Consider the following 23,481-nt stretch of genomic DNA (forward strand, 5'->3'; position numbering starts at 1 on the left):
ACTTTCCTGCCAAATACAGATCAATATTATTGCCCGCAATTTGTTCCCTACCTTCCTTGTCAGCTTCATCCAAACCTCTATTCCTCTGTGAACTTCAGCTAGAGGCCTACAATTTCTATTTCTCTTGTGCTCTAAGCCCCCTGTCAGTGCCTCTCCAGCATACATGCTGTTCCCTCTTCCCAGCGCCCCCTCCTCCTTCTTAGCCTCCAGAACCTTCCCTAGTTCATTCTTCACATCTCATCTCAAACATTTAAGGAGATCTCCCCTAAAGTTATGCACTCTCTTTAAATTCAATTGGATTTCTCCTTCACAGCACTTATCCCTGGTTCCAATGACATAATCTTTGAGTTTATTTAACATCTATCTTATAATTGCCCACACATTCTATGCAGGTAGGCACTCTTATTCTCTGCATTCAGATCACAGAGAATAACAGAGTGTCACATACATAGTAAATACTTGATATTTTGTTAACAAACTAGACAGCAAAAAAATTATATAAGAATTCGCCCAATCACCAAAACATTGAGTATCAAACAGCTTATGGGTAATCTGCCAAACAATTCAATTTATACTTCTAATTCTGCCTTTTAATTTTCACTGTTAGGGAAATGGAATTATTCCCATAATTACAAGTAAAATGACATCAGATACAATTTCAGTTTCATTATTTATACTTTTCAACAATCTTGTCAAAAACTGGATTAATGTTTTAAAAGACTGAATATAAATCAATCAGGAAAATGTTGGAATGAGTAAAGAGCTAAGCTTCAGAAAAAAGCTAAATGGGATTAAAAAAAATGAATAGGACCACTCATATTTTCAGATCCTAAAAGCATACAGAATACCTAAATGGCTATGGCCTTTTCTTGAGCTTCATACTAGGATAAATATGACTAATAAAGTGTTTAAAAATTAACTGCTAAATCCTCAGAACTTACCTAAAATACACTGTTACTGAGCATGGTAGGAGTTTATGAGGTCCCTCATGTTTTCTGTTAGAACTATATAATTATTATTCAATATTCAATATTAAGCCCACAATCCCTGGAAAGGATGGGTGATTTTTGTTTAATCGAAAGTTATATGATGGATTTTTCAGTTGTTTCTGTATAAATGCATGCTGACATACTCCAGTAGAAAATAAACAAGGGGCTTCATTCCAAACGATAAAAGATATCTCTTGATTGGCATTCTTCTTTTGACATACTGGGGATTAAACCCAGCGGTACTTTAGCACTGAGGTACGCCTTCAACCCTTTTTTATTTTGAGACAGGATCTTGCTAAGTTACCAAGCTGGCCTCAAACCTGTAATCTTCCTACCTCAGCCTCTCAAACATGGCTCTCTGTTTTATAGCCTCACCTCTACTGAATAAGCAAGTCATAAGATGCCATTTATAGCAATAAAAGAATCAAGAGGTTATTTTTCTTCTATTAACAACTTGTACCTTGGAGATAACAGATTTCTAAAAATTATATCAGTGACTTTTGAAACAGTCCATGAAATACTTGGATACCTACAAAGTTACTTCTCAAATAAGAAGACAGGACATGTGGATAGGTTCCATGGCCACATGGCTTCAGAACAATAAAACAGCATTAATCAAGACACCAAAATGCTGCTGAGCATGATGCTGCACAACTGTGATCCCAGCTACTCAGGAGGCTAAAGAAAGAGGATTAAGAGTTCCAGGCAAAGCAGGGTATCTTAATGAGACCCTATCTCAATTGTTTAAAAAAATTAATTGAAAAAAAAGGAGGTTGTGGCTCAATGGTAGAGTGCTCATCTAACATGTGTGAGGCACTGGGTTCAATTCTCAGCACTGCATAGAAATAAATGAATAAAATAAAAAAGTCCATCAACATCTAAAATATATATTTTTTTTAAAAAAATAGGCAAGGATGGTCCCTAGGACTCTTACCAGGGATCAAAAGAGAAAACTGTGAAGGTATTGAGTGCTACTAAATAACCATGGAGCAGATCATGGCCTTTAGCCAGCTGTTAACCTCCAGGTGGCCCCACTCCTAAGAGAAGTAGATCTCTCTTTAACCCTATACTACCCTCATAATATAATCCATGCAGTTCCCAAGACAGCCCCATGTTATGAATTGGATATAAAGAAGCCCCCAAAGGTCCATGTTTGAGACAATGCAGGAATGTTCAGGAGTAGAATGATTAGATTATGAGAGCTGTAACCTAATCAGCAGATTGATCCATCTGATGGATTAATAATGAGTGGATTAATGGGTGGTAGCTATAGGCAAGTAGGGTATGACTAGAGGAAGCAGGTCTCAAGGGGTGGGCCCTTGGAGATTTCATTATCCCTGGATCCTTGAACTAAGCTCTCTCTGCTTCCTGGCTGTTATAAACTGAGCAGTTTTCCTCCACCATGCCCTCTGCCATGATGTTCTGTCCCACCTCAGGCCCAAAGCTTTGAAGTTGATCCACCATGGGCCAAACCTCTGAAATCATGAGTCAAATAAACTTTTCCTCCTCTAAGTTGTTCATGTTGGGACTTTTGGTCATAGCAATGAGAAACTGACAAATACATCCCAGGAATGTCAGGGTTTCTGGGCCACAATCAAAAAGAAAGGAGAGACAGAGAGACAAAGAGGAAAGAGAAGTTTACCATACCATGTACTTAAAAGTTAACTCCTGGGGATTCATAAGGGTCTTCCCTAGCCTTGAAGGAAGGGCAGCAGGCTAGAGTAAGCAGAAAGCAGCTGTATTAGCAAAGTCCCCTACCTGAAATCAGTAGTCATTTTTACTCTTTGATCTCTCACTTTTGTACATTTTATGGGGCATTTAAAAAAAAAATCCCAGAATGGGTCACTCAACGGATTATATTTACCTGTTACTGGCACCAGCAATGCAGTTTCTTTCCTTTGGTTGACTCCCTACCCCCTATCTAATACAGAAAATAACACTCTTTTCATTGAAGAGTCAGAGACAGCAAGACTGACTTAGATGAGACATTTACCCTTTGATTTGGTATCACCATGAAAAGGAAACACAATATAAGGCCTTTTCTAGAAACACTCATGAAAGAATACTCTAGTTACGAATGGTTAGTTTCTTTAGATACCACTCCCTCTTACCAATAATCACCTATGACTAAGCTCTCATTTTTTAATGGGGCTTCCCTAAAAAATGAGAAAGGTGAATGCACTAGGTGAACAGCTGGAACTTTTCAATAGAAACTACACTTCTCTAATAATGGAAATCATACCAGTGCCCACTGCCTTTGATAAGAGATACTTTATTTTTCTAATCTCTTAAAGGAACTGACACAAATGTTGGATTCACCATGACTCTCTCCTATCCAAAGGGTTCAAAACAGTTGTTTGGGGTATTTTATTAGGCATAAAAACAGAGTCCTGCTGGGCGGGGTGGCACTGGCCTTTAATCCCAGCAGCTCAAAGCCAGCCTCAGCAATATTGAGGCACTAAGCAACTCAGTGAGACCATGTCTGAAAATAAAATACAAAATAGGACTGAGGGGAGGGGGACATGGCTGTGGCTGAGTGGTAAAGCTCTAGCCTGGCACACGTGAGGCACCGAGTTCAATCCTCAGCACCACATAAAAATAAAATAAAGGTATTTGTCTATCTACAACTAAACAATATATATTTTAAAAGAAGAACTGGGGATGTGGCTCAGTGGTCAAGTGCCTCTGAGTTCAATCCCCAGATACCCCCCTGCCAAAAAAAGAGAGTCCTATTCTAGAGATACTGAGAGTGTCTCAAGATGCCAAGTCAACACTTGGCTCTACAAGACCTTGTTCTTCACTATGTATCATACGAGAGGTTTGATATTTGTCTATTCTGCAACTGTTACAAAGGATAATGACTTCAGTCCCAATCCATAGGGAACTAAAATGGGAAGAACAGATGATTCCCACTTAGCCAGTTTAGCCCTATTACTCATGTCATAAGATATGAAAGTCTAATGCAACTTAAAGAAAACTGCAGATACCAAGGACTTCCCATGTTTCTCATATCTGGACATGAGATTAAGAAATAAAAAGTTTTTATTAGACCTCCATGGAAAGTGCCTAAAGTTTATGATGTACAATAGGCCTTACCTGCTTGCAGGTACTCAGGCTGCAAAGTTGGAGGGAGGCCCTCAGGTAGTGGGTAGCCGTTCTTTCGAGCCACAATGAGATGAAATGCAGCACAGAACTCAGGCAAAGTCAGGGCTCCATCGCAGTCAGCATCACTAAGTTCCCTAAATAGAACAGATGTCAGAAATACCTGCCATGAGGCTTCAGGCTCAAACATGCAAACACAACTCCCAGGCTCTCTGGTGGCAGTCCCTAAGCCCTCCTGGCTAAACCCATTTGATGGCTGCCATACCACCACAGTTGGGACTCAAAACTGGCTAAACTCGTTTGAAACCTTAGGGGGCCACTCAGAGAAAGAAAAAAAAAAGCTAATTAATAGCATCAGCATCAGTAGCATTTTATAAATAAAAATTTAAATTCTTTTGGCTCTCCAACAGTTCTGTTTTACAACATTGTAAAGGTGGCACAACAAACTATAGCACAAAAAGAAAAGGAATACCTAGAATTCCATGCTTAGATGACAATCGCTTAGATGACAATCGTTCAGTAAATGCAGGCGGAATGAAGCAAAGAGCCCTGGAGGTGTTACTCAAAACAGGCACAGGAAGGGTGTATGCAGACATTATGCAGTTTACCCAGAACACAGAAATAGGTGTTTCATTTTCCAGCTTTAAGAGAAAGCCTTGAACTTTTAAAATCACGTAAATTTTTGCAACAAACTGTTCTTTGCTTGAGAATTCCCTCTCTTGAGAAAATACAAATTGGCTCAATAAATATTGACTGAATTATGTTTTAAGATAAAACTAGCAACTAGGGAAGGCTGGAACCAGATAAGACAAAAAAGAAGAAAAGGGGAGTCTTGAAAAGACTTATTTGTGCTTCAGCCACAGTTCCCACTACAAGGCACAGACCTTTTTACTCAGCACAAAAGAAATCTCTCTGCCAAAGGAACTAAGACCCCATAAGCACTAGCATCTGTTAGATGTACAAATTCTTGCATCAGGACAAGCATAGAGATAAAGACTTATACAAAATTGTACTAGAAAGGTATTGCTGTTGGAAAGAAAAAAATATCACTTAAGATAAGCTACATAACTTTCCTTTGGACATTCATATCCTCCTCCTCCAATAAAATGTACCAACCCTGAAACAGCTGCTCCCCAGGATGAGGAGTCAGGGAACTCTTCAAATGCTAGATTCATAAAATGTCATTTGGCCTTCATGGATGTGTCTTGACACCCCACCCCGCAAAGGAAGCCTTACGCCAATAATGATAAGCCTGGGAATTCTGCCAAAACAGACTGTATTCTTTTCAAAATGATAATTTCTTTTTCTCCTAGCTTCAAAACCTAATATAAGGCTTGCTGAAAAACAGCTAATGCCAGTGTATATTGTCAAAGTACCTAAATCCAGCTCAGAATCCCAGATACACTGGCATGTACATTTATTGAAATGAATTTTCAATAAGATGAACAAAACATGACATGCCATCATAAACCCCATCATAATTTTTATGAATCTTTATGAAAAAAACTTTACATAAATACCCCAATGTTTTCTTTACATATTTATACCAGCATGATCTCTTGCCCAATCTTGGGGAAGAACTAGCCCACACACAGCTGGAAGTTTATGGCTCCAAGTATTTTCACAGATGCAAATAGAGCCATCTGGACCATCCCTGCAACAGCCCTTCTGGAACAAAAGCTGCAGCAGCTTCAGCAGCAAAGTAAGTGAATGCTGCAGCTGCAGGCTGAATTAGGGCCCAGCTGAGAAATACTAGCCAAATTTAAAATGCTCAGAGGCAGCTAGTATAGTCAAATATAACTTAATTCCACAATGTTCCTAGACCTTCTGTTCACCTGGCCGTATAAAATACTATAGCTAATAGTCTTTCAAAGTCCTCTGGTTATTTGCCTCACACCAAATAGAAAAATCTGAAAATAAAATATATAACATAGAAAGTTTCACATGCCCACAACTGCTTAGAATGAAATGGAATGGAGATGGGGATAATAATTAGGACATTATCAGTTAACACTTCTGGTGCATAGTGTGTAGCAGATACTGTTCATTGTGCTTTTCATATGATAACTTAATCTTCATAGCAACAAAAATCTGGGGGCTGGAGTTGTAGCTCAGTGGTAGAGCACTTGCCTCATATGTGTGAGGCACCAGGTTCGATTCCTAGCACCACATATAATAAATAAGCAAATAAAATAAAGATCCACCGACAACTAAAAAATATTTTTTAAAAAATCTGAATTGTGTTCACTCGGTGTGTTAAAAAATCATTCAAAAATAAGACTAAAAAATACTAAAGGGTGAATATGTATGATAAAAGACACTAGTTGGCATTAACTCTACTTACCATATATAAGAGAGTTCTGGGATGGAAAGCTTCGATTTGGTGAAGAAGTTCTTGGCCACCGAACCTATCAAGAAGTCATTGTTAAAATAAATCATTAATTATTCATCTAGAGCAGCTTTTATATTTATATGCAAATAAATCATCATTTTTCATTCAGCAACCTCTACCATACAACCACAAACACACTTGTTCCTCAAAACAACTACAAATAACGGGACTAAAAGCAGCATATGTCTTGCTTAGCATAGTAAGACCCTGGGTTCAATCCCTGGGATGGATGGATAGATAGATGAAATAAAAACAACATATGAAGCAGCTTTTCAAAGAATATATTCATCAGAAAAGGTTAAAGCAGGGCTAGGGTTATGGTTCAGCGGTAAAGCGCTCGCCTCACACTTGCGAGACCCTGGGTTCAATCCTCAGCACCACATAAAAATAAATAAGTGAAATAAAGGTATTGTGTCCAGCTACACCTAAAAAATAAATATTAAAAAAAAGAAAAGGTAAAAGCAGCAATGACATTCATATGACAGATGCAATTCAGATAATTACTTCAAATCATTATTACCAAAAAAAACTGCAAAATTTTATTCAAAATCCAAAAGACAAATTTCAAATTATTTATAAAGGGTGGAAAATTAACATACAATCATGGTAGAAAAAGCAAGCAAAAAGAAGAGAATTAGCACCATGAATCCCACCAAACAAAGATACACCTTCTGGAAAATATTTTTTTGTCTTAAAATAAAAAATAAAAAGGGCTGGGGCTAGGGTTGTGGCTCAGTGGTAGAGTGCTCACCTAGCATGTTTGAGGCACTGAGTTCGATCCTCAGCCCCTCATAAATGTAAAATAAAGATATTGTGTCCAGTTAAAATTAAAAAGTAAATATTAAAAAAATAAATAATAAATAAAAAGGGCTGGAGACATGGCTCAACGGTTGAACGCCTCCTGGGTTCAATCTGCAGTACAAAAACAAAAAAAAAAAAACATCATATTAGATCCAAACCCACAACTCAAGGCCTGGCCTGGCCTGGCCTGGGCTGGCCTTCAGACAGTAAAGAGTCACTTGTAACCATACTGCTCCAGAGAAGTTAGGTAGAACTCATAGGGAAATAAATAGCTAAAAAGTTGAACTAATGCCTGGCTGCCACTAGTAAAGCCTGAGGGCTCCTGCCTTTGACCTGCCCTAATGAGAAATATAAACCCAAGTCCTACCACCATGCCATCATAAAAGGAGACTCCATTTAAGTACAATTTTCCAAAATAGGTAACTCTATACAAAGAGAAGGTAGATTTGTGGTTACTTAGGACTAGGAGGTGGGGAAGGCAGGAATGGGGTATAACTGCTGACAAGTACATGGTTTATTGGTGGGTAATGAAAATGTTCTAAACTTACATTGTGACTATAGGCTGTGAATATACTAAAACCACTGATCTGCAAACTCCCAGTGGTCAATCTTATGGTATATGAATTATATCTTAATAAAGTTTGTTTTTTAAAAAAGAGATAACCTAATCATAATGTATTAAACTCTCCTAACTATAATCAAACTTTATTTAGAAGGCATTTAAGAGACAACCAGGGAAATCTGAACAAAGAAAATCTGATGTTAAGGAATGTGCGGGCCAGTGAGGTATGTTTTTTTCAAAGAGACCTTATCTTTAGAGATACATTATGAAATACTTTTAAAATGAAATGGTATGACAATTGCTCTTGAAAATCATCCGGGCTAAGAGGGAATACAGATAAAATCACTGGTGCTATGTGATAGGCACATAGGGGTAGTAGCCAGTCTTCTTGTATCTACATTTGAAATTCTGAAAAATAAAAAATTTGAAGGAAAATAAAAACATTTCTAACAAGTACTTATTTTGTATCTGGCTAAATACATTGTGAAGAAAATCACTAAGAAGGGGGTAAGGTTAGCAAGTGGTCAATATGTATAATCTGGGTTTCTCCTTGCTTTTTTAAATTATGATAATAACATTAATTTGTTATATCTACATTATTTCACCTTCAATAAAGCCATTACCACCAGTCAGCAAGTAATGTTTACACTTATTTACACAAGCATATCTCCATTACACATCTTATTTCATAGAAGTCTGGTCTTGGTTGAAATTTAAATATGTCAGGTTATAACTATCAAGAATATACTGTTATGCTTCAAAATTGACATATTAAAAAAAGACAGTTTATGAATTTTTCATCCAAACTCTACTAGTCACTATTAGCCTTCAGTCTTATAAAATATAGGCACACAGGAATTAAATCAATTCCTCTCAGCTGGAATTTTGCATGAGAATTCAACAGGAATACATATATCTGAAGATAACCAAGAAGAACTACATGTAGGAAAATGCTGGTCAATTTTCCTCCTATATTTTTTTTTCTCAGAAAAAACAGAGGTGAAAGACTTGAGCTGAAGAAAACAAGCATGAATTTGAACTTCTAAGGGTGTATAAAACATAAGGAGACTCCTCAGAAGGCTACGCTCTTGTCCTTGCTCTGACTCTAAAATAATGAATAAGCAATCTAAGGTTTCCCCTTGGTGCTATAATCTGCCATTTCAAGAACTGCTGCAGGGGCAGGGGTGAGGAAAAGATTTTGAGAAAGTAGACAGGGAAGATCATTAGGGTAGAGAAAGCGGGTCAGAAGAAGGAGGAGGGAAAAGGGAGGGGTTATTATGGAGTGATACTGATTAAATTTGCTATATGCATGTGCAAGTCTGTCACAATGAAACCAATTATTGCATACACTTAATATGCACCAAGAAAAAAATAGTACTGTTTCAGTTAATAAGGTGCAGGGTCTGGACCAGTTTCTCAAAAATTCCCATTTAACCTCTTTGAAATAGAAATATAATTTTCCCAAAGTCATTGCCAATGTTTTTTTTTTCTGTTTGATTTATACTTGATAAGAAATTCCAAGTTAGAGGGCTGAGGTTGTGTGTGGCTCAGCGATAGAGCACTTGCCTAGCATGTGCAAGGCCCTGGGTTCCATCCTCAGCACCATGTAAAAATAAATAAAATAAAGGTATTGCATCCAGCTGCAACTAAAAAATAAATATTTTTAAAAATAAAACAAAACAACAAAAAAAAAGAAATTCCACCTTAGAAGAAAACAAACTGAAATCACAGAAGGTTGTCATATTCATTCTGTATAAACTATTTCTCATGATGTTTACTGTAATTCACATGAGAACAATGTCCAAGGACTCCATGTTCTCACCTGAAATGAAGGAACTTGGGTCTGGCTGAAGGGATCTGAACTGATTAACATAGTACTCCCGCTGTTCTTCTGTTACCCTCCAGGGTTCATCTGGGTAATTACTGTTGTTATCCTGTAGTTCTCTCTCCACTGAAAAGGACTTTAAAAAAAATTAAAAGGAAATGCTCAGAGAACCTGCTTTTAGTGAGATGAAGGAAAACACATCAACAAAAATGTTTTTAGGCATTGTACTTAATTTTTTCCCCAAGGGAATAAATCTAACTGCCTCATAACTATAATGTGACTGCAACATCAATTTATAGGTAGACATCAAGCTTTATACATTTTGTTTTCCTCAATGCTATTAACAGGACTGAACATGAAATATTGAACCCCTGGTGAATAACAAGAAAATTTTCCAATATCATGAAGGAAGGGTTAAAAAAGAAAAAGGTCTATCACTCTTATCTCCAACTATTCACCATACTCTGATCCTTTCAGATCAGTTGAGTCTATGATAAAATAATCCGGATTCTTTTTAAACCAGAAATAAAACCCACTAGAACATCTATAACTACATGATCATTTTTCTGTTGCATTCATACAGTGTAAATCCAGGAGTCAAAAGCTCCAATTGAAATCCTGTGTCCCAAGGTCCTGCATGAGTGGCAAGTCAATATCACAGACCCTGTCCTTCCACGTGTATAAGTTGGGGATAACACTAATAGAGCTGAGTGATGAAAACAATTTTCATGGTACAACAATAAACAGGGTAACAAGGGGTGCATCAGACCTGCCACTAGAGGGCGGGCACGTCAAATTTGAAGATTAGGAGCCCAGAAAATCAGAGCAGCACAGAAGAAAACAAAAGCTATCCCAGGCCCTGGGAAAAGAAACAAAAATGGTGATTCGATGATTGGAGGAAAAACAGCAAGGGCTTTGTTTAACTTTTCCCATCCACTCCAAGATTTAGGTGCTACTTGCCAAGGGCCACTTTCATGGTACCAAGAAGTGAACATCAGAACAGTGAACTTTAGGATAAAAGGAGAATAGGAAAGAAGCGGGGTGGGTGATTACTACCGAGGAGTCATCAAGTTGCCTGCTTCTGAGCACACTGTCAGGAAACTAATCATTGGGAAAGTATTCTACCCACTATCTGCAAAAAAGACAGCAAACTATCTCCTTTGTCCCCAACCCCCATACACACAACATTTCAGAAATTAATGCTTCCCAGGAACACCTGTCTCCCTCTCACAATGTGGGGAAGAAAGAAGAATGTATAAAATTTTGAGCTGTGATATAACCTTGTGATGTCATATTTGAAGTAAAATATCACTCTGATACCTGAAACCTTGGACTAAAGGTACTTTGAGAGGACTGGGAGAATGAGATGAAACTCTGCCAGTAGAATGCATATTCTTAGAAGTGCCAAGTAGGAATACACCCAGAAGAGGGGCTGCTCTTGAAAGAAAGCATCTGTCCCTTTAGGACAGTCACAAGGAAGGTCACATAAAGGAGATGGGAGATACATGGTTGTTAGTCATTAATAATCATTATGTCACTTTCTACTAGATTAATTTCTACCAAATGTAAATCTAACTATTTTTAAATGCCCAGGAAGTTACTGTCTACAAGTTAAGACCTTGAGTTCACAGAGTGCTTTGACATTTATAAAGAATTTCACACACCCCTCTTTTTAGTCTATCCAGATTTTTTAAAGGTAGGCATAGCAAGTATTATTTATTATCCTTTTTCCAGAGAGCCTAAGGGACTGGCCCATGTGTTAGTGAACCCCTGCACACAACAAATAATGACCTCTGTTTTTAATCTTTGGTTCAAAGTCAAGTTCCTGCATATCAGAATGTTTTTTTAACTAGTTTGCATCTATTTGAATTTTTAAAAAATCTCTATCATTCTAATAATAGACAAACAATATAAAGAAAGCAAGAAAAATTAAAAGTCAGAGTACTCAACAGACCCACAATTTCCAAAATGTTCCTACCAAATTCCAAACCTATGCCCTAGCAGCACTTTCTGAATGAACCCAGATGTTTAACAAGGTTCAGAGGTAGAACACAGGATGGAGGGATGCCAGCTAGAACTGAATTGGATTACAGGCCACATTATAACATGGAGAACTCACAGGAGTACTGCCCTTCAAGTCACCTCTGACAGAAAGACTAAAAGCAAAGGAACCAGAACAGCGGGGTGTAGACAGAAGAGACAAGAATGAACACTTAGGAGTCAACAATGAAGTGGGTAGTGGTGGTTCATGAAGCAGGCAGGATAAAGGTCAGAAGATTGGTCCCCGCACTTCCCAGTGAATAAAGGCACAGAGGTCTCCATGCTGAGTGCTGGTCTACTGCATTCCCTGGTTGTGAAATGGAAGTTCCTTATCCCCAGGAATACACCACTTTCCTCCTGGTAATGAAGCTGCCCTATCCAGTTTTTTTTTTTTTAAAGAGAGAGTGAGAGAGGGGGGGGGACAGAGAGAGAGAGAATTTTAACATTTATTTATTTTTTTCTTAGTTCTTGGCGGACACATCTTCGTTTGTATGTGGTGCTGAGGATCGAACCCGGGCCGCACGCATGCTAAGCCAGCGCGCTACCGCTTGAGCCACATCCCCAGCCCTTATCCAGTTATTAATGTCAGTCCATGTTTGCTCTTTTGCAGACCCATGACCACCTTCTCTTTCTTCTCCCTATCACCTCACACCTGGGGAGCCTCAGTGGTCTCTTAGTAGATCTCAAGGCTATTCTGACCAAAGGAATCAGAAATGAACAGAACAGAGTGATTGATTCCTCTGCTTACAGAGATGACCAATCCACTTCCTCTATCGGGCCTTCAGGACCCTTAAAATCCAATGTCCCCCTTGCTCACCCTCAGCAGGCTTCTGATTGCCCATGTACTCACTATTTATAGGTCAAATTTATGTCTTCTCCTCAGGACACTTTTCCTCTGATGCAAGCTGACTCAAAATTCTGCAAGCCCCAAAGCCCCAAAGGCTCTCTACGTATCTCCTGTGCCCACAGCAATAATACAAGGCGCTGCCTATTCCCTGGCCCATCTACAAAGCAGCAGCCAGAGGTGGACCAAACGACCCACCACATGCCCGGTCTCACCTGACTGAGTCGGGTAAGGGTGGGTGGGCACACAATGCACTAGCCTTTGAGGTGCTCTGGCATGGAAAGCTCTTCTCTTCGAAGAACAACTTAGGCCAGATGCTCATTCTTAGAGAGGTAGATAAGAAGTAGATAGCTTAACAAGTAGAGAAAGAAGAACCTGAACAAATGAAGAGCAGAGCCATAATGTGGAGAAAGGGCCAGTGGGATTCAAGAGGGGGTTAGAACCAAGGATGAGAAGAGCCTTTAAGGAGAAATACGAGAGTAGGGGGCAAGGAAGGCTACTGACAGCGCAAAGGAAGAGGCCAGGAAAGCAAACTCAATGCAATTAGGCAAGGTCCGTGATGGCAGAGCAAGCATGAATAATCAAAAACTCTACCTTTATGGACCACTGGGTCGGCTCCCTATCTCTCATTTCTTTGGATTCCCATGAGAACCCCAAACCCTCTTCCTTTTCAAGAAAACTTAAGCTATCAAGGAAAGCTTCTACTCCCTAGAACCAAAAAAGCATTATGACAAAGAGAAAAAGTCATATGAACACTGTGTAATCCATACATAGTGAGGTCCTTCAGTTGTGTTCACTAAGTGTGCTAACCTACTACCCTCTCTTTCCCCTTGCTCCTAAATGTACATTTTGAATTGATTTTAAAAAATCATTTGTGTATTCTTTTTAAAAAAATATGTACCTTTTTGATAATTATGGTGAGCACTACATAGTTTGAACATGTCAAGTGTTCCTAAGTATATTCACATAGGTTTCAGCTTGGAGGGCTAGAATCACATCAGATACTCCTTTAACCCACATACAGTCCCTACCAGGTACATCACAGATACCAAAAGCATCTGAGGTCAACTTATTGACAGGCTTGACTAAGTTCAGGAGCATGTCTCACATTGCAACATATAGATACGGAAACTGCTCTGTGTTGTTATGAATGAAAGAAAATCTCTGAGTCCATTTTATATTTTAAAGTTTGAGAGCTATCAAAACAAAACCATGTCCTGTACTTCACCTATGATCTAATCTTCATGGAGGTTCTCAAGTTCCATATCTAGTAAGCATCTGAAGTACCAAATAAGGGCATAAGGAAGGAGTAGATGACCTTCCACACACCATTAAGCTGAATCATGCCAAAAGAAAGCTGATCTACTACAAGAAGCAAAGTCCTATAAACTTGAGTGGATCAACAGTGACTTGAAAATGCATTCATTCAATAGATACTTACTAAATAGCAACCATATCCCTTTATGACTACGGATGGGCAAATAGATTCTTTTTTCCCAGGATGTCTAGAATTCAGTGAAGAAGAAAGACATACAACCACAAAACAGCAAAAAATGCTTTAATAAGACACTCTAGAACTTTGCTACTCAAAGTGTGGTCCCCGTTTGCATCAGTACCGTGGGAGACCTGCTAAGAAATGCAGACTCTCAGGCCTCACCCCACATCTACTAAATCAGAAAGTCTGAGAGGGATCTAGCACTGATCTAACAAGCTATCTAGGTGATTCTAAGCATACTGAAGTTTGAGAAGCAATGCCATAAAATATGCAGGGCAAGGCAAGGAAGGGAAATGGTATTTGCGAAGACACTAAAACATAAAAAAAAATGGCCATTTGATAGTAGCTCCTTTGGGCTAAATATAGACAGAGTAAGCTGTCAGCACAGCATGGATATTAGTGCAGATGCCTCAAGATGGCACAGACAGACAGAAAGCAGAGCCCAGAGTTACCAGGCTTAGACTCTGCCTTGAAGACACTAGAAAACCACAGGTAAGTATTAGACAGGATAATTAAATAATCATATTCAAGTTACAGAAAGATCTCCTCAGTTAGGAAAATAAAACAAGAGACTAAAAAAGCATGAAGAACAATTATGGCCATATCAGAAACCTGGAACAGACGTCAATGGGGCCCAGAGGTAAAGAGGGACTATAATGGGAATAGGAGAAAGAAAAAACACATGACCTCAAGCAGCAGAAGGCCTATTCCAGGCATCTGAGTATCTTTTGTCAGCAGCTAGGGACCATCTCACCACAGGACCCACACACATGGAACAATGTCCTCCAACAGAATCACAACAATCAATGCAACTTTTTGGAAAAAGATCTAAAATGTCAGTCACTTAAGAGAGAATTGCTAGTTACAAAGGCTGAAGGCAAAGATGAGGGTGAATGCTCTTGGAGCCTTCGCCATACAAGTAGAAACCAGAACCAGGAAAAGTTCTGTTTTTGCACACACCCTAAAAGGCCTCCCCAGTTCAACTTCAGCTCTAGTGCTTTTGCTGGCTAAGCACAGATATTTGCTACTTGACGCCAATTTTGAGCTCTGCAAGTGTTTTTAAGGAAAAAAAAGTAAGAGGAGAGAGAAATCTTCCACATCTGTCTGCTTAAGCCATATACATATGGTTCATTATACAGTTTCTCAGGACACAGGAGAATTGGATTTGCTTGTATTTAAAACATTCAACCCCTTGGTTTTGTTTCAAATGAAATGCAAGTATTTGGCACTGCAAGTTATTATCTCTAGGGAAAACTGGCTATTTAAAATGAAAAACACTTCAAACAACTCATTAAAAAGTAATACTATTAATAAAATCCCAAAAGGTGGCATTTATCCCTAAAGTATCTTTAAAAATCAAGTGAAGTTCAATAATATGAATTGCAAGGAAGCATTGTCAGGCAGAACATAAAAAGAGTGTGTATTTTGTTTCAACCATAAAACATTTCTGCTTAGAATATAATCCCAACCCAGAGGCATCCAGTAAATGCTGCTGCCTCAGTGCCCAGCCATTTCACCTATGAGTGTATGATTATCTTACAACAATGTCCTTTTGGTATATTAGCAAAAACAAACCTTCTGGAGAAATGAAAACTCACACCAAGCCCTCAATGAATATGTGAGGGCATATCTCCTGCCAAAAATACTTTGGAAATAAGAGTACCATAGGGTGATCACTGATCAAAACGTGATCTCATATATTAAAAAAAGTCAGAGGACTTAAATACCTAAAAATAAAGAATGGCTAACTGGCTGATGAAACAACTCTATCTATAGCCCAAGTGAATATTAATCTGCCTAAAGAAAGATCACAGCAATTGGTTAGTCATGGGGCTGAAAAACATAAGAGACAAATGATGGCAGTGCTGGTCTGTGGGATTATGGTGAACATCCTCTGATAATTCACCCCCACGTATGCCTGGTATAAAGGTGTCACTGAGTGACTACTCAGCCAGAAATGACATTTTCTGGCATCCTTCACAATTAGATGCAGCCATGTTAACTGAATCAAACTCAATGCAATGTAAGCACCAGTGACCTTGGCAGGACCAAAGGAAGGATGGCAGTCTATGAACAGAAGGAGCTCTGATACTGGAATCACCATGTGGAGCCAGGTGAGGTAGTGCACACCTATAATCTCAGCAACTTGGGAGACTCCGGCAAGAGGATCACAAGTTTGAAGCCAGCCTCAGCAACTTAGTGAGGCACTGATGCAAAATTTAAAAAATAAAAAAGGGATAGGGATGTGGCTCCATGGTACAGGGCCCCTGGGTTCTCAATTCCCACTACAAAAAAAAAAAAAAAAAAAGTCTGTTGAATCAACATGGGCAGGAAAGACACCTGCCAGACTGTTATATGGGTAAGAAATATATCTACCGTGGTAAGTCATTAAAATACAGGGCACGATTGTTATAGCAGTTGTTCCCCCAATTAATCCACCCTTCAAACAAAGCTAAAAGGGAAAAGAAGATCTGCCATTCCTCCCATCCAGCCCCAATTTTTATAGACGCCTTTCTGTTTGTTTAAAATAGGCCCATGTTTCCTGAGTTAGGAGGGGATTCCCAGGGAAGGAGTACAAAGTTCTTTTTAAGAAAAGAGGGCTAAGATGAAACGGGGAAAATAGTTATATGAGGAGTGAAAAAAAGGAGCTAGAAAAGGAGATAGAGCTCAGCTATTCTGTCTCATTAGTAAACCATTCTACAATACACTCAATAAATTATGTTTACACTCTCTCTCACCCTTCCCCACCACAAGGAAATTTTATTTATTCTGATTAGTGCTATATCTCTTGTTCTTGGAAAAGTAGCACATAGGAAGCACTTAATAAGTACTTGTTGAACGAATGAGCAAATAAAAATGATTGACATGGTGGCGCAGGCCTGTAATCCCAGAGGCTCAGGAGACTGAGATAGGAGGATTGCGAGTTCAAAGCCAGCCTCAGCAACTTAGGCTCTAAGCAACTCAGTGAGACCCTGTCTCTAAATACAAAATAGGGCTGGGGATGGGCTTGGAGGTTGAGTGCCCTTGAGTTCAGTTCGCCGTACCAAATTTTTTTTAAAAAAATTATTGGATAAATTGTCAATGCCAGTCTGAACACAGAAAAATTAACATGAGATCTCCTAAACTGACTGAAAATGAACCTATGTGTATTTGTCCAGCGATATTACCCAATACTGTAAAGACTGGGCCATCTTCAACTTACCAAAGTTAGACACCTTTTTTGTAATTTTTTTAAATTTTGAAATAATTATATATTCACAGGAAGTTGCAAAAAATAACTTCTGTCTTTTTCATGGAAATGAACCCACAAAGATGTCTTTCACCCCATATTGCCAAGCTAACTTAGTGATCTAATTTCACCAGGTTAGAAAGTTGATTATAAATCGTTGGAATCTCTCTGGGCCTAATGTGCAACACATAGTTGCTTCTTGTTAAGATAAGCTAAATTTTAAAAACTATCACCATAGATATAAAAGAATATTATAGGTAACCAGTATTCACTATTTTGCTAAATGTCAGGCACTATAAGTACCCAATACACAATGATCTATTTTCATCTTCACAACAACTTTGCAAGGTAGGACCCATTATTCCCATTTGGTAGAACAGGAAACTGTGGATTAGGTAAGAAAAGTAATAAAGACCACAAGCCTGGTAAATGAAAGAGCTGAAAATGAGAATATGAACTGAATCCTGAGTATGTACTCTTGATCATCAAACTCTATGGTTTTTGTTCTATTCACCTAGAAAAACACTTCCTTTCCAGAAAGAACCTTATGCAATGCCTAAATCATTGAAGCAATTTTGCAGACTGATGCTCTGATATTGAGATATGAATGACTCTGCTATATTTTCACCTTCCTCCCCATCATCTGGTATAGTTTGAGACTATTAAATTATACAGACAGAATACTTCTTATTTCCTCACATAATTTTTGCATGTCAGCAGCATCTGGCATGTTTTCACATCATGAGAGAATCCTGCAGACAGCCAATGATACAGATATTTAATCGTTTTACTGTTTTCTGGTATGTGGAACTAACAGTATTTTGATTAACATAAGAAATGCTTATTAGTAATAATTATCTCCAGTTCTTCCATCAAAAACCAAGGTCTACTGCTCCAGAGAAATTTTTCCTTCAAAACTGTCAAGATTGTGCCCTTTGCTTAGAAGAGAAGGCCAGGAGAAAAAAAGCAGTCAGCAGTAAGAGAAGACTGACAGGGCTATGGACTTCTACAAATGATGTAATGATGTTCCCACACCCATCCTTGCTGGACAGGTCAAGGCTGCCTATATTTTCTCCAGTATGTCTTCCCACTCGCTCTCAAGGAAGCCTGAGTTCAGCTGGAAAACAGATGCACCAAGAACTCTGGTTGAATAAAAGGAATACTTTAGAGAATGAGGCCACTGATTGAAGATACAAATGACACACCGGTTCTGAAGGCAGACAGACTTGGGTTCAAATCTGGGATGATCACTTACTAACAAGTTAACTTCCAAGTCATCAGCTTCTCATGTCAAAAGTACTCCCGGGGCCTACAGGGCCCTCCCTCACCCCAGACTTGCCTCCCTCCCACTCCAGGCGCTAACCATACCAACCTGCTTTCAAGTCTTCAAATATGTCTAATCTCCATGCCATATGTGGCAGACTGGCTCATTCAAAATCCATCCCACCCCTCTTATATAACTCTTCACTGCACAGGCTGGCTACCTAAAAACTACACTGCTGAAATATTCTTGCTGCTAAAATTCCACATGAAGCTTGGGGTCCACTAAACAAATAGACCCATGGAAGTTTGATTCAGAGCTGAGTTACATGGTGAAAGAAGCCTTCATTTGGCTCACCTAGGTCATTCATGGCATAGAACTGGATGAAGTTATGGCAGCAGTTTCCCAATGCTGTAGCCTTCTGCCTGTGGCAGAGGCAAAACTTCCTTAGCTTAGCATCTCTGCTCAACAGTGGAATTTTGGAAATTGTTCCTGCAAACTCTATTCTGAGTCTCTGCTTCCAGTTCTTCCAAAGATATGGGAGGCTATCTACACTCCCTATTATAAATCACTATTTGCTTAAACTACCTAAAGGAGATTCTGTTCATAATCAATCCTAAAAGACAGTAGAATGAACCAGACATAACTTTCCTATGTTTATATATGAATACACAACCAGTGTAACTCCACATCAGGTACAACCACAAGGGATCCTAATTAGAATAAGTTACACTCCATGTATGTATAATATGTCAAAATATACTCTATTGTCATGTGTATATAAAATGAACAAAATGAAACAAACAAAAAGATTCCTGACCAACACATGCCCTTTGTTTAGGCTCTTGCCATTATTTGAAACACCCTCTTCTCATCTCCCTGCTCCATTTTGCTTTGCCTACTTAAGTCCTAGTCCTTCTTCATGACTCAGCTCTGGTGTCATTTCTTTGTGGAAGCCTTCTCTCACTCTTCAGCCTGAGGTCAGGTTTTCCTATTATGTGCTACCAGAGTACTCCCTTGTCTTTGCAGCAATTGTTGGCTCTGAATTCTACATGCGTAGATGGGATCATCTGATTCTAATCCGTCTCCCCTACTTGACTACAAGTACCTTCAGAGCAAGTTTATAGCCTTCAGAGTATCCCTGCCATGGTGGCTAACTCACAGGAGCTACGTAGTACTTCCAAATGGATGAATATAGGACATAATATGTACCATACAAGATTGTTGAAAGAACTGAAATAGGCCATCCCAGCACTGAGATCAAACAAGTCATCAGTTAGTAAACACTACTGTTGTTGGTATAGGTAAATGGGAACATAACACTACCTGTTCACCTGCCATGAAGAATACTGAAGAACTCAAAGGCTGAAATGGTACCATATTGATTGAGACCCAGAGATCCTGGGGTATAAACTAGAAACAATCACCACTTTCTTTCCCAGTTTTACAAACTACTACCTAAGCTGGGCATGGTAGTGCACACAGGCACTCGGAGGTTGAGACAGGAAGATCACAAGTTCAAGGCCAACCTCAACAACTTAGCAAGACCCTATCTCAATGAAAAAAGAACTAGGGATGTAGCTCAGAAGTAAAGTACCCCGAGTTCAATTCCTAGTACCAAAAAACAATCAATGCCAGGCACAGTGGTGCATGCCTGTAGGCAGGCAAGAGGTTCTCTAGAACTGAAAAGAAACTGGTATTCCTAACATCCTTCAAGCACCTCAGGTGCACATGACCTGGTCTTGACCATTCAAGGAGCAATTTTCCACACACAATGCAGTGTTTCTTGGATCCAGAGGAAAAGAGACACTAGCATCCGGTTTCAGTCTAGTAAAAATGGCAAACCAGTCAGAAAATGCAAATGGCCCAAAAGAAAAAAGAACATATACTTCCCAGAAAAGGGCATTTTACAGGACATCTATAACATTAAGATCTTCTACTTCACTAATGAAGAAATATATGCTAATTAAACTATACCAAGATATCATTTTTCACCTACTAGATAACAAAAGTCCACAAGTTTGTTGGCACGTTGCATTTGCAAAGATATTGGAAAATATACATTTCCATACACTGTAACCAAGGGTGTAAACTGCAATAGCCTCCAATTCGAAAACTTCTATAAAAAATTAGAAATATGTAGAGATTTTCACTCAATAATCCCATTTCTAGGAACTGATTCTATATATCTGCAAACAATGATATAATTTCAAGTACTAGAGATGGCAAGAAAAAGGAGCTAGTTAAATGATTTATAGAAGATACACATACAAAATACTATGTGTATATTTAAAAAAAATAAACAAGCAATTTGTGTACCACTAAGAACGTTAGTAAAACTTGTTGTTAAGTAAAAAATGCTAAGTGTATGACAAATATATAGTATGCTACCTATGGATAAAAAGGTTAAACTCTCTGTACATATTACCTATAATTATTTTTCCATATTACTAAGATTCACACAAAAACTTATATATATAGAAAATGTTCGTATAGAACTACATAAAAGAAATAGGTCATATCCATCGCCTCTGGGATGGGTGAGGGGGGTGGAAAGACACTTTTCACTCTGTATCCTTTGGAATTTGAGGGAAAAAATTTTAAATCTCTAATTGCTCTGAAGAATAAGAATCTTTGAAAGCTTACAACTCACAGCCAGAAATAACAACATCTGTGCTGTTCACTGCATAATCTGCAATAACCAAACCCTTAAAAGTTCTTTCCCCGTGGCTCTGTAAGGAGAAAGACCATCATGAGGTGGTTTGTTCTTCACCAAGTGGGTTAACTTAAGTCATTCACAAGCACATCCATTTACATTTCTTCAGATAGCTCATCATTAGCTTGGTTATCTGACAGATAGGAAAGGTAAAGTGCAAGAACTAAATGTGGAAGTGACATTATGCTGAAGTAACCACAGGGATATTTCAATAGAATCGAAATCAGTGCTCTTAGACAAAGGGAGAGGGTAAAGATTCAAAAATAAGAAAGACAATGCCTGAGACACTATTCAAACCGCATGTGCGTGCGCACTCACACACACACACACACACACACACACACACACACACACACACACACACACATCCACAGAGGCCAATCGGTGCCTCAGTAGAGAATTCCCAAACCCTGAAAGAGCCCTGGTGGTCCCCAGCCACTTTGTGGGCCACTTACTTGGCTAAGTATTATGTAAGAAAATCAGAGTGGATAAGACAGTAGTACCAGGTATGCCTTGATCGCTTGCCTGCTTCATTATTCTTCCCAATGCATAGCACTAACTCTGTCATGACTGAATTCAGTCCAGGCCTAATCTTTCAGCCATTCTCTATTCTCTGCTTTCCTTATCTTGCTAGCATCCTGGCCCAGTCCACTCACAAAATTTTTCATAGCACAAAAAGTTCTGTCAGTGCAATGTCAGCCTCCAAGAAAGACTCTTAGAATGAACAATTTCCTTGCAGTGACTAGCAAGACTCTTCTAGTTTATGCCAATAGCACTCTAACAGAGACTCCAGGGTATTTGTTTCTTTTTCTTTCCTTAACCCACTTGCTTTTTGCTTTAGAATCCTTTTGCAAGTACTCAAGGAACAGAGAGAACCCGCTTATTGACCTAAGTACCTAAAATTAAGCCCAAGAAGGGAAAATGGCTAGAACCTGAGACTGAGTAAAAGTGGGGAGGAAGAAGCAAGATAAACTAATCCCCAGCACTGTAAAAGGAGAGGGGGGGAAAAAGGGGGAAAGAGAGAAAGAAATAGGGAGGGAGGGGAAGAAAGGACACAACTAAGTTAAAGAAACATCGTTCATGCTATAACAGTGGTCCATTTTATGCTTTGAATATAGCTCTTGCTGCTCTGTCACTGTGACTTATTTATATTTTATTTATTTATTTATTCTTGTGCCAGGATTTGAATCCAGGGGCTCTTAACCACTGAGCCACATCCCCAACCCTTTTTTTATTTTTATTTTATTTTGAGACAAGGTCTCCCTAAATTCCTCAAGGCCTTGCTAAGTTGCTAAGGCTGGTCTTGAAATTATGATCCTCCAGCCTCAGCCTCTCAAGTCACTAGGATTAGAGGCATTCACCACCGCACAGTTTTAAATGAACATGTTTCTTTCTCTTCTTCTCTCCCTGTTCGTACTCTTCCCTAATCTCAGGGGGAACAGGATTACCTTTCTTCCCCATCCTAAACAGATTTATCTATCCTTGAGTACACAACCTCCACAGCAACAATGTAATTCAGACTTCCAGGATGGCACCAGAAGATCTCAGAAATGACTATCTCCCAGGGGCTGGGGCTGTAGCTCAGATGCAGAGCACTTGCCTAGCATGTGTGAGGCACTGGGTTCGATCCCCAGCACCACATAAAAATAAACAAATAAAACAAAGGCATTCTGTTCATCTGCAACTACAAAAAAAATTTTTTTAAAGAAATAACTATCTCCCAAATTAACAAATGAATTACAACTCCAACAGAGAACAATGGAATGGAGCCTTTGAATCACCTCTTTAAAAGCCCCCTGCTCCCCTTCATGGGCTGAATCACAGGCTCTGGGACGGGAGTCCCCTATGCTTCTCCTTTGCCAGCAAAGTAATAAAACCTTTTTCCTTTTTCTCAAAAACCATCTCCTCACTATTGAATTGGCGCTGGTGATAAGGACCAAGCTTTCAGTAACACTAATGGCAATTTTTTTTTTTTTAAATTCGGGATTGCACCCAGGGGCACTACACTGAGCCACATCCCCAGCACTTTTTTATATTTTTATTTTGAGACAAGAGTCTCATTAAGTTGCTTAGGATGTTACTAAGTTCCTGAGACTGCCTTTGAACTTTTGATCATCCTACCTCAGTCTCCCAAACTGCTGGAATTACAGGCATGTGCCACCACACCTGGCATGGCCTGTGCTAATGGGCTGAGGAAGTCAAGAGAGGAACAGTGAGGGCTGGTT

General features: G+C 39.0%; 1 protein-coding gene across 11 annotated transcripts in view; it reads right to left on the minus strand.

Moving 5' to 3' along the window:
- Reps2 (RALBP1 associated Eps domain containing 2) overlaps positions 1–23,481 on the minus strand; it is a 210,590-nt gene that overhangs the window by 88,441 nt on the left and 98,668 nt on the right. For all 11 annotated transcript variants that reach the window (XR_013431903.1, XR_013431904.1, XM_078035089.1 and 8 more), the window contains exons 6-8: positions 9,669–9,807; positions 6,436–6,499; positions 4,086–4,228 (exon numbers count right to left, since the gene is read on the minus strand). Coding sequence is in view for 9 of the 11 variants with exons in the window: in XM_078035089.1 (XP_077891215.1) it covers positions 4,086–4,228; positions 6,436–6,499; positions 9,669–9,807 (346 nt within the window). In the remaining 2 variants the exon portion in view is untranslated. The remainder of the gene's footprint in view (positions 1–4,085; positions 4,229–6,435; positions 6,500–9,668; positions 9,808–23,481) is intronic.

The sequence above is a fragment of the Ictidomys tridecemlineatus genome, chromosome X, assembly GCF_052094955.1.
Source record: "Ictidomys tridecemlineatus isolate mIctTri1 chromosome X, mIctTri1.hap1, whole genome shotgun sequence".
NCBI lineage: Eukaryota > Metazoa > Chordata > Mammalia > Rodentia > Sciuridae > Ictidomys > Ictidomys tridecemlineatus.